Genomic DNA, 11,938 nt, shown 5'->3' on the forward strand with positions numbered 1-11,938 from the left:
ATCACAAATTACACATGTGCCTCGGGGCTTCACAGCAACACAACATCCTGTGCTCAGACCCTCACATCAGATAAGGAACATCCATCCATCCATCATCCAAATCGCTTATCCTGCTCTCAGGGTGGCGGGGATGCTGGAGCCTATCCCAGCAGTCATTGGGCAGCAGGCGGGGAGACACCCTGGACAGGCCACCAGTCTATCACAAGGCCCCCACACACACACACACACACACACACATAGTCACACCTAGGGCCAATTTAATATGGCCAATTCACCTCCCTAAATCCCCCTTAAGAAAGCTCAGGGAGAGCAACAGAGGAGGATCTCTCTCCCAAGACGCACAACGTGCAATGATGTTGTGTTTACACAACTTACACAATACGACATTGAAAAAGGATAACACAATTATAATGGAATTATAAAATATGTGAAGAATATGATGAGGAAGTTGCCAACCAGTGTCCAGGTGGTGACCACCATCACCATGTAGACCGGGGAGGAGGACAGACTACATATGCACACAAGGGAGACTCACATCACACCATCCACACAGGAGAAGAGAAAGTAGAAGACATCGTTCAGAGAGAGAGAACAGACGTGAGAGAATAGAACAGTTTGCGATAGTCAGTAATGGAGGCTGAATATGGAGCTGCCAGGGAAGAGGAGAAGAGGAAGGCCAAAGAGGAGGTTTATGGATGTGGTGAGGGAGGACATGCAGGTGGCTGGTGTGACAGAGGAAGCTGCAGAGGACAGGAAGAGATGGAAACGGATGATCCGCTGTGGCGCCCCCTAACGGGAGCAGTCAGAATTAGTAGTGGTAGTAGTAGTAGTAGTAGTAGTCGTAGTAGTAGTAGTAGTCGTAGTAGTAGTAGTAGAAGTAGACAAGTAAGATGAGGCAAGCCTATTTAAGATGTTATCAGTCAGCAGAAGCACCTTGAAGTCTGGTCTAACAGGGATAACATGATCTAACAAGAACAGGAAGCCAGTGAAAGGAGGCAAGAGTTGGTGTAATGTGGTGGTCAAATGTTCTAGATTGGTTAGGGTTCCAGCTGCAGCATTCTGAACCATCTGAAGACTTTGTAGTACCAGCATGTGGTGCACCTGAAAACAGCAGTACAGTAATCAGGTGTGGGTGAGTCAAATGCATGTATTAGAGACTCTGCATCAGCCATGGACAGAGACATGGACGTGGACAGTGAAATGAGGCAGTGTTGCTGATTTCGTTAATGTGCTTATGAAGGGAAAGATGGGTGAAAGAGCTGAAAATGAAAGTGTTTTACAGGTCAGAATACTGTGAGTCAGGTGTTCTTGTCTGCCAGGTCAGGTTGGATGTACGAAGCAACTGAGGGTGGAGGGTTTCTCACATGGACAGCACACAGGACATGTGTAGGACAGACGTTGTCTGGGGATGTGGGTGTGTGTCCTGGTCGCTGCACTAGCGCCTCCTCTGGTCAGTCAGGGTGCCTGTTCAGGGAGGAGGGAGAACTGGGGGGAATAGCGTGATCCTCCCACGCGCTGCGTCCCCCTGGTGAAACTCCTCACTGTCAGGTGAGAAGAAGTGGCTGGTGACTCCACATGTATGGGAGGAGACATGTGGTAGTCTGCAGCCTCCCCGGATCAGCAGAGGGGGTGGAGCAGAGACCGGGACAGCTCGGAAGAGTGGGGTAATTGACCAAGTACAATGGGGGTGAAAAAGGGGGGTGGGGTGGGAATAATAACATGAACAGTAAAGGAGATGACTGTTCCTATGTGGTAGGAGGCCTCTCCTCCTCCTCCTCCTCCTCCTCCTCCTGCTGCAGCGCCACTCCACAACACACTCTGCAGGTTTCCTGCACTTTCACTTCATGTGGTTGTTTGTTGGTCTGGCAAACCACAATTCCCTGTCGGGTTGAGCCCCCCATAAAACCATGGGTGGGCGTGGTGGAGTGGGTGTGGTCTAACATGTCTTGAGTCAGTGTAGTTGGCTGCACCTGCCACCTAGTGGTCAGAAATGTGAAATACACAATGAAGAAGCACCTTTGCAAACTCTCTTAACATGATGCAGCGGTTTTGAAAAGCCGTGTAATGTGAAAGACAGCAGCTGTTGTTCTTAATTGTACTGATGTTTTCCTACAACCCTGTTAGTGATATCAGCTGATAGCCATCCATCCATCCATCCATCCATCCATCCATCCATCCATCCATCCATCCATCCATCCATCCATCCACCCATCCATCCATCCATCCATCCATCCATCCATCCATCCATCCATCCATCCATCCATCCATCCATCCATCCATCCATTATCCACCGCGCTTATCCTGCTCTCAGGGTGGTGGGGATGCTGGAGTCTATCCCAGCAGTCACTGGGCGGCAGGCGGAGAGACACCCTGGACAGGCCGCCAGGCCATCACAGGGCCCACCCACACACACACACACACACACACACACACACACACACACACACTGGGGTTGTGTTTATTATGGAATGACTGACAGACACCACTGTTTTGTTCTTAGTTGAAATACAAGTGTACAGGGTCCACGGCGGTGTAGCGGTCTAAGCATCAGCTTTGTGTCGATGCAGTTGCCCACTGGGGACCGGGGTTCGCGTCCCGGTCTCGTCAGATCCGACTATGGCCGGACTCGATGAAGCAGCAATCATTGGCAGCGCTGTCTTTGGGAGGGGGCGGAGTCGGCTTGTGTTCGTCACATGACTGATCTGTGTGTGTGTGTGTGTGTGTGTGTGTGTGTGTGGTGTATGGTTGGTGGGTGGGTGGTGGGGGGGGGGGAAGCAGTGGTTTGGCCTGGATTCGCCTTGTCACGGAAGTGGCGAGGCGTCTCCTTCCAGACTGCCAGCCGGAGAGATGCAGCTGGCGAACGCATGATGCAGTACGAGGGTGGTGTTGGAACTAGAATATGGATCGACTGGCCACTAAATTGGGAGAAAAAAGGGAAAAATCAGGGGGAAAAAAAAGAAATACAAGTGTACTGATTTGGGATTGAATTCTTTTTCTGATTTTTCCCTTTTTTTCTCCCAATTTAGTGGCCAGTCGATCCCTATTTTAGTTCAAACACCCCCCCCCCCCCTCTCACCGCATGCGTTCGCCAACTGCATCTCTCCGGCCAGCAGTCTGGAAGGATTCGCTCGCCACTTTTGTGACAAGGCGAATCCAGGCCGAACCACTGCTTTTCCAACACACACAGAGACGCATTCATGTGACGAACACAAGCCAACTCTGCCCCCCTCCCGAAGACAGCATTGCCAATGATTGCTGCCTCATGGATTCCGGCCATAGTCGGATCTGACGAGACCGCGGCGCGAACCCCGGTCCTCAGTGGGCAACTGCATCGACACAAAGCCCATGCTTAGACCGCTACGCCACCGCGGACCCAGGGGATTGAATTCTTGATATGACCCATGAAGTTAGCTCTTGGGGTCAAACATGAAGCAGCTCCACTTCACAAACCATCCATTCCTCCTCCGTTTCAAACTCCTCCTCATCTTCCTCCTCGTCCTCTGCTGAGAACTGTGTTACTGCATTTGTAGGTCGACGCGCCATGGTCCGGTTCCCCCAGGAAACGGTGGTGGAGGATTTAGTTCCCCACTGCAGAGGAAGAGCGGATGGAAAACCGCTGATCTCTCCTCCTGGGATCTCCTCTCCCGATCCTGCTCCTCTCCACTTTCCTCTGCCTTAACATCCTCTCTCCTCTGTTGATCAATGTTCTCCCCGTGTCTGTCTCTTCGTGAGTCAGTCTCTCGCTCTGCCCTCCATCCTTTTCGCCGTGTGGTTGTGTTGAATTCGGGGTTGGCTCTCTGCTGGTGCATGGCAGTGTTTCTGCAGGCCGCCTCGTGCAGCGTGACAGCTGTCACTGTACCTCAGGCCCCGTCCTCCCTCTGTCTCTCCTTCTGCATCTCTCTCTCTCTCTCTCTCTCTCTCTCTGTGTCATATTTCTCTGTCTCTCGCTCATTTCTCCGTCGTCAGAACTGAAGTCCAGTGATAGTCATGACAGACACACAACCGTCTCTCCCTCCGTGCAGATCACAGCGTCGACTTTGTGGTGATGGACGTGGCAGTGAATGCAGTTGCTGGAGCTCTGAAGGCCTTCTTTGCTGACCTGCCCGACCCCCTCATCCCCTACAGCCTGCACCCCGAACTAGTGGAGGCAGCAAGTGAGCACACACGCACACACACACACACACACACACACACACACACAGACACACACACACCCACACCCAGCAGCCTGCACTACTGTGCAGTGAAGTAAAATGTGGTTTATCATGCAACACAGTCACATGCATGAAAGCACACTTGTGAGAGAGTGAGGTAGAGAGAGAGACAGACCGAGCTGTCTCTCTCTCTCTCTCTCTCTCTCTGTCTGTCTGTCTGTCACACACACACACACACACACACACAGATGAAGTGTATAAGGGTACGGTGAAGTACACACATCACCCACATTCACAAGGCACTCGGTGTCACGTCACACACCCTTAAGAGGCTTTTGCCTGCCCCAGGATGCATCCTCACTGTCATGCATATGCATTGCCCTTGTGTGTGTGTGTGTGTGTGTGTGTGTGTGTGTGTGTGTGTGTGTGTGTGTGTGTGTGTATAATACTCTAGGAATGATGAAGCCGTCTGGCTCACTGCAGCAGATTAACAAGCTCGGTGTTAAAAATACCCTCAAACACATTTACATGTTCACCAGCGTTTTTCTTCCACGTGAAGCTGCTGCTGTCAGCCCGAGTGACATGCGTTTCCATCTTTGTTGGCCGACCTTTGACCTCTGTGCTGTTGGTTGTTTGTGACGTTTGTGCCCCAGGAAGTGGATTTTACAGTTGTTTTACAATTGTGTTACAGTGACTGTGAGCATGGACGACACTGGCGTCCAATGAAAAGTCCCAGACACACTGATGCCAAATGTTTAAGCCGTCACACTGTTTTAAGTTTTTTTTCTGAAGGTTTGAGCGCGCACACACACACACACACACAAACACACACACACACACACACACACACACACACACACACACACACACACACACAGTGGATATCAAAAGTCTTTAATGTGAAGTTGCAACCTATAAATAAAGTGAAAAACGTTCAGAAACATTTCAGGGAAAATAGAAAAATACAAAACCTACAATAACCTGGTTGCAGGAGTGTGCACGACTTTTTATAGCTGGGGGTGTGGCTGTGTCCCGATTTAACCAATCACATTCAATCACATGTTAACTAGGCGTTAGCGTACACCTACCATCAACACAAGTGACTGTGATCAACCCCAAATAACTAAAAATAAACCCAGTAAAGTTCAGCTGGTCCTGTAGGACGACTCTCTGGCCTCTTCTGGGCTGCATCCAGCTGCAGAACTGCTGGTCCACCAAGAGCTTACCGAGCATGACCAGAGGTCATTGTTGAGAGGTATGGATCCGGGGAGGGGTGCAGAAGAACTTCCAAGATGCTACACTGCGAAGACCATCATCAACAAGTGGCACAACAGTGATGTTACCAAGAACAGGACGTTCAAGACTGATGAGAAGACGAGGAGGAAACTGGCCAGGGAGGCTGCCAAGAGGCCTACGGTAACATTAAAGGAGCTGCAGGGACTTCTGACAAGTCCTGGTTGCTCCTACATGTGACAACCATCTCCTGTACTCTTTATATGTCTGGGCTATGGGTAGGATGGCCAGATGGAAGACATTTCACATGAAGACAAAAAAACATCCAAGCCCGGCTACATTTGCTAAAAAAGAAACTTCCAGTCTCCCAAAACCATGCGGAACCATGTGTTCTGGTCTGACGAGACCACGGTTGAACTTTCTGGCCATAATTCCAAAACGTATGTTTGGTACAAAAACAGCCCATCAGCAGAAGAACACCAGAGCCAGGGTGAAGCATGGTGGTGGCGGCAGCATCAGGCTTTGGGGTTTCTGTTCTTCTGCTGGAACTGGAGCTTTAGTCCAGGTGGAGGAAATCATGAACAGCTCCAAAAACCAGTCGATTTTTGCACAAAAAGCGTTCAAGCATCTGGTAGAAATCTGAAGATGGATTCCACCTCTCAGCAGGACATCGACCCAAAGCACCAACAAAGGTAACCGCTTCACCAAAAGAAGATCAGCGTTTTGGAACGGCCCAGCCACAGCCCAGACCTGGATCCAGTAGATCTGTGGGGTGACCTGAAGAGGGCTGTGCATAGGAGATGCCTTCACAATCTGATGGATCTACAACGTTTTTGTAAGGAAGAGTGGGACAATTTTACCAAGTCAAGATGTGCCAAGCTGATGGACTCTTACCCCAAAATACTGTGCTGAAATAAAACCAGAAGATGCTTCAACAGTGTATTGGTTTAGGGATGTGCATACTTATACGACCGGCTTATTGGAAGTTTTGTATTTTTATTTTTACTAAAATGTTCCAGGTTGTCCTTCACTTTATCTTTATAAGTTGTGATTTCACATTTAAAGTGGAAAAAGTTCTGACATAATTTAACCTGGTTTAATTTTTTGACACCACAGAAAGCTGCCATCTTAACAGGGGTGTGTGGACTTGTTATATCCACACATGTGTGTGTTTGTGTGCACACACAGTCTACTGTGATATGACAAAGTCGACACTTGATAAGACAAACACTGCCTGAACAGCAGACAGACAGACTTCATTATGTATTAACATCCATATCTGATAGACGGTTCTGTTAGGTCAGCGTGGAACAGCACTCAGGTTTATTCAGGAAGGGTTCATGTAGGCCAGAGCTCTGGTTCTGGTTCTGGTTCTTATCAGAGTGGAATTATTTTTTTAACAGCACCAATAAATCGTCTGTTAGTGCAATAAAAGCTGCCTGTACTAATATATAAGCGTTATTGCCTTTTGAGCCAAGTCCATCTGTCTTCTGACGATACGGGGGTCCTCCCAGTGTGCAGACGGTCTGTCTTGGCTTCCTCTGGTCAGCTTGTGCTAACAGCTCACTACAGCAATGTTTCCAGCAGGCTGACGGTTGACTTGTGTTGGTGGTTGTTGTCCAACCGGGGGGGAGATTTTATTTTAAATTAGACAAAAGGTTTATGAGTGACTCATGGCGACCAGTTTTATATGTAAACAGGCGTGACCGTTAACTAGCGTTTCAACAGCCATGTGTACTACTGACAGAGGATTTGGGAATGTTAAGTGTGGTTATCCTAACTGGGCGTCTGTCAAAGCCAGGAAGACGCCCAAACAGTGCAGCAGCCGATCGAAGAGAGGAGAAGGACCACAGCTGTCTAAGTGTAAACCACTGGTGATTCTGTGTGTGGTGAGAGTGACGGAACAGTTGAGACGGGTACTTTCCAAACACCACGTCTCAGCTGCTCTCAAACCCCAAAACACACTGCACCAGAAGTTGGTCCACCCCAAGGATCAGGTCCCCCGGCACAAACAGAGCAATATAGTGTAGCTGTGAAGTGCCAAGAGGATTGATGTGACTTGTACATCAGGGAAACTAAACAGACGCTGGCCAAGAAGATGGCACAACACAGGAGAGCTAACATGTCAGACCAGGACTCCACAGTCTACACCATCTACAGGCCAGGACCCCACAGTCCACACCATCTACAGGCCAGGACCCCACAGTCCACACCATCTACAGGCCAGGACCCCACAGTCCACACCATCTACAGGCCAGGACCCCACAGTCCACACCATCTACAGGCCAGGACCCCACAGTCCACACCATCTACAGGCCAGGACCCCACAGTCCACACCATCTACAGGCCAGGACCCCACAGTCCACACCATCTACAGGCCAGGACCCCACAGTCCACACCTTCTACACAGTCCACACCATCTACAGGCCAGGACCCCACAGTCTACACCATTTACAGGCCAGGACCCCACAGTCCACACCATCTACAGGCCAGGACCCCACAGTCCACACCATCTACAGGCCAGGACCCCACAGTCTACGCCATCTACAGGCCAGGACCCCACAGTCCACACCATCTACAGGCCAGGACCCCACAGTCCACACCTTCTACACAGTCCACACCATCTACAGGCCAGGACCCCACAGTCTACACCATCTACAGGCCAGGACCCCACAGTCCACACCATCTACAGGCCAGGACCCCACAGTCCACACCATCTACAGGCCAGGACCCCACAGTCTACGCCATCTACAGGCCAGGACCCCACAGTCCACACCATCTACAGGCCAGGACCCCACAGTCCACACCATCTACAGGCCAGGACCCCACAGTCCACACCATCTACAGGCCAGGACCCCACAGTCTACGCCATCTACAGGCCAGGACCCCACAGTCCACACCTTCTACACAGTCCACACCATCTACCATCTACAGGCCAGGACCCCACAGTCTACACCATCTACAGGCCAGGACCCCACAGTCTACGCCATCTACAGACCATGACTCCACAGTCTACACCATCTACAGGCCAGGACCCCACAGTCCACACCATCTACAGGCCAGGACCCCACAGTCCACACCATCTACAGGCCAGGACCCCACAGTCCACACCTTCTACACAGTCCACACCATCTACAGGCCAGGACCCCACAGTCTACACCATCTACAGGCCAGGACCCCACAGTCCACACCATCTACAGGCCAGGACCCCACAGTCCACACCATCTACAGGCCAGGACCCCACAGTCTACGCCATCTACAGGCCAGGACCCCACAGTCCACACCATCTACAGGCCAGGACCCCACAGTCCACACCTTCTACACAGTCCACACCATCTACAGGCCAGGACCCCACAGTCTACACCATCTACAGGCCAGGACCCCACAGTCCACACCATCTACAGGCCAGGACCCCTCAGTCCACACCATCTACAGGCCAGGACCCCACAGTCTACGCCATCTACAGGCCAGGACCCCACAGTCCACACCATCTACAGGCCAGGACCCCACAGTCCACACCATCTACAGGCCAGGACCCCACAGTCCACACCATCTACAGGCCAGGACCCCACAGTCCACACCATCTACAGGCCAGGACCCCACAGTCCACACCTTCTACACAGTCCACACCATCTACCATCTACAGGCCAGGACCCCACAGTCTACACCATCTACAGGCCAGGACCCCACAGTCTACGCCATCTACAGACCATGACTCCACAGTCTACACCATCTACAGGCCAGGACCCCACAGTCCACACCATCTACACAGTCCACACCATCTACAGGCCAGGACCCCACAGTCCACACCATCTACAGGCCAGGACCCCACAGTCCACACCATCTACAGGCCAGGACCCCACAGTCCACACCATCTACAGGCCAGGACCCCACAGTCCACACCATCTACAGGCCAGGACCCCACAGTCCACACCATCTACACAGTCCACACCATCTACAGGCCAGGACCCCACAGTCCACACCATCTACAGGCCAGGACCCCACAGTCCACACCTTCCACAGGCCAGGACCCCACAGTCCACACCATCTACAGGCCAGGACCCCACAGTCCACACCATCTACAGGCCAGGACCCCACAGTCCACACCATCTACAGGCCAGGACCCCACAGTCCACACCTTCCACAGGCCAGGACCCCACAGTCCACACCATCTACAGGCCAGGACCCCACAGTCCACACCATCTACAGGCCAGGACCCCACAGTCCACACCATCTACAGGCCAGTGGCCACTCTTTCAAGGATGAGAATGTGCACATCCTTGATAGGGAGGAATGCTGGTTTGAACGGAGAGTGAAAGAGACCATCTATGTGAAGAGGGAACGACCATCCCTGAACCGAGGGGGGGGGGGCTAAGAATACATCTGTCACCATCTTACAATGCTGTGATTGCAAACATTCCCAAATCCTCTGTGAATGGAACACATGACCATTGTAACTCTAGTTAGTGGTCACGCCCATACTTGCATATGAAACTGGTCTTTGGTTTGGGTGGTTATGCCACTGTATTGTTTATAAGGGTGGGGACACCTGCAGTCACTATATTGTTTATAAGGGTGGGACACCTGCAGTCACTGTATTGGTAATAAGGGTGGGGTACCTGCAGTCACTGTATTGTTTATAAGGGTGGGGTACCTGCAGTCACTGTATTGTTTATAAGGGTGGGGTACCTGCAGTCACTGTATTGTTTATAAGGGTGGGGTACCTGCAGTCACTGTATTGTTTATAAGGGTGGGGACACCTGCAGTCACTGTATTGTTTATAAGGGTGGGACACCTGCAGTCACTGTATTGTTGATAAGGGTGGGACACCTGCAGTCACTGTATTGTTGATAAGGGTGGGGACACCTGCAGTCACTGTATTGTTTATAAGGGTGGGGACACCTGCAGTCACTGTATTGTTTATAAGGGTGGGGACACCTGCAGTCACTGTATTGTTGATAAGGGTGGGGACACCTGCAGTCACTGTATTGTTTATAAGGGTGGGGACACCTGCAGTCACTGTATTGGTAATAAGGGTGGGGTACCTGCAGTCACTGTATTGTTTATAAGGGTGGGGTACCTGCAGTCACTGTATTGTTTATAAGGGTGGGGACACCTGCAGCCAATGTATTGTTTATAAGGGTGGGGACACCTGCAGTCACTGTATTGTTTATAAGGGTGGGGACGCCTGCAGTCACTGTATTGTTTATAAGGGTGGGGACACCTGCAGTCACTGTATTGTTTATAAGGGTGGGGACGCCTGCAGTCACTGTATTGTTTATAAGGGTGGGGACACCTGCAGTCACTGTATTGTTTATAAGGGTGGGGACACCTGCAGTCACTGTATTGTTTATAAGGGTGGGGACACCTGCAGTCACTGTATTGTTTATAAGGGTGGGGACACCTGCAGTCACTGTATTGTTTATAAGGGTGGGGACACCTGCAGTCACTGTATTGTTTATAAGGGTGGGGACACCTGCAGTCACTGTATTGTTTATAAGGGTGGGGACACCTGCAGTCACTGTATTGTTTATAAGGGTGGGGACACCTGCAGTCACTGTATTGTTTATAAGGGTGGGGACACCTGCAGTCACTGTATTGTTTATAAGGGTGGGGACACCTGCAGTCACTGTATTGGTTATAAGGGTGGGGTACCTGCAGTCACTGTATTGTTTATAAGGGTGGGGACACCTGCAGTCAGGTGAGACTGAAGAGGTCACTTAGATGATGATGATGAAACATTTCTCCCAATAAATGTTGTGTCCAGGTGACCTGATTCAGCCTTCTTTGATTTAACAAAGCTAAAATTAAACCACCAACTACCAAAATACAGACAACATATTTCATTGTTTCACCAGGGAAAATAACACACTGGACCACTGCTACCCTATTCTTAAAGATGTGTATCACTCTGTCCCCCGGGCAGCTTTGGGCACTCTGGTCACTACTTGGCTCTCCTTATTCCAACCCACAGGCAGAAACTAATATCTGCAAAGCTCGCGGTTAAAACTGTGAAGAAATGGACCAGCAAAGCAAAGCAGGAACTGCAAGACTGTTTTGACTGCACTGATAGGAGTGTAGTTGAAACTGCAACTGGCAACCTACACAAACTAACTGACAATGTGACAGCTTACATCAGCTTTTGTGAAGACATGTATGTGCCTACCAAGACCCTCTCTCTGCACATATAGCAATAAGCCATGGTTCACAGCCAAACTAAGAGGACTTCAGCAGGCCAAGCAGGATGCCTACAGCAGTGGGGATAGATCCCTGTACAAGCAGGCCAGAAATTCACTGACAAAGAAGATCAGACTGGCTAAAAGAATCTGTACTAAAAAGCTGGTTTTCAGCCAACAGCCCTGTGTCAACGTGGAGGGGCCTGCAAGACATCACAAACTACAGAAGACCATCCCCCCATGCTGAGGCAGACAAAGACCTGGCTGACGACCTGCATGTGTTATATTGCAGGTTGGAGAGAGACAAATTCACACCCTCCTCCTCTCCAACCCAATGACCACAGTCCCCATCACACCTCTGGCAACCCACCTACT

At 50.7% G+C, this 11,938-nt stretch overlaps 1 protein-coding gene across 1 annotated transcript in view; it reads left to right on the top strand.

Moving 5' to 3' along the window:
• The window catches only part of arhgap5 (Rho GTPase activating protein 5), an 88,159-nt gene that overhangs the window by 69,964 nt on the left and 6,257 nt on the right, over window positions 1-11,938 (top strand). The window contains exon 5 of the mRNA XM_056296091.1: window positions 4,023-4,154. Within this exon, the coding sequence (XP_056152066.1) occupies window positions 4,023-4,154 (132 nt within the window). The remainder of the gene's footprint in view (window positions 1-4,022; window positions 4,155-11,938) is intronic.

Source organism: Lampris incognitus, chromosome 16, assembly GCF_029633865.1.
Source record: "Lampris incognitus isolate fLamInc1 chromosome 16, fLamInc1.hap2, whole genome shotgun sequence".
Lineage (NCBI taxonomy): Eukaryota > Metazoa > Chordata > Actinopteri > Lampriformes > Lampridae > Lampris > Lampris incognitus.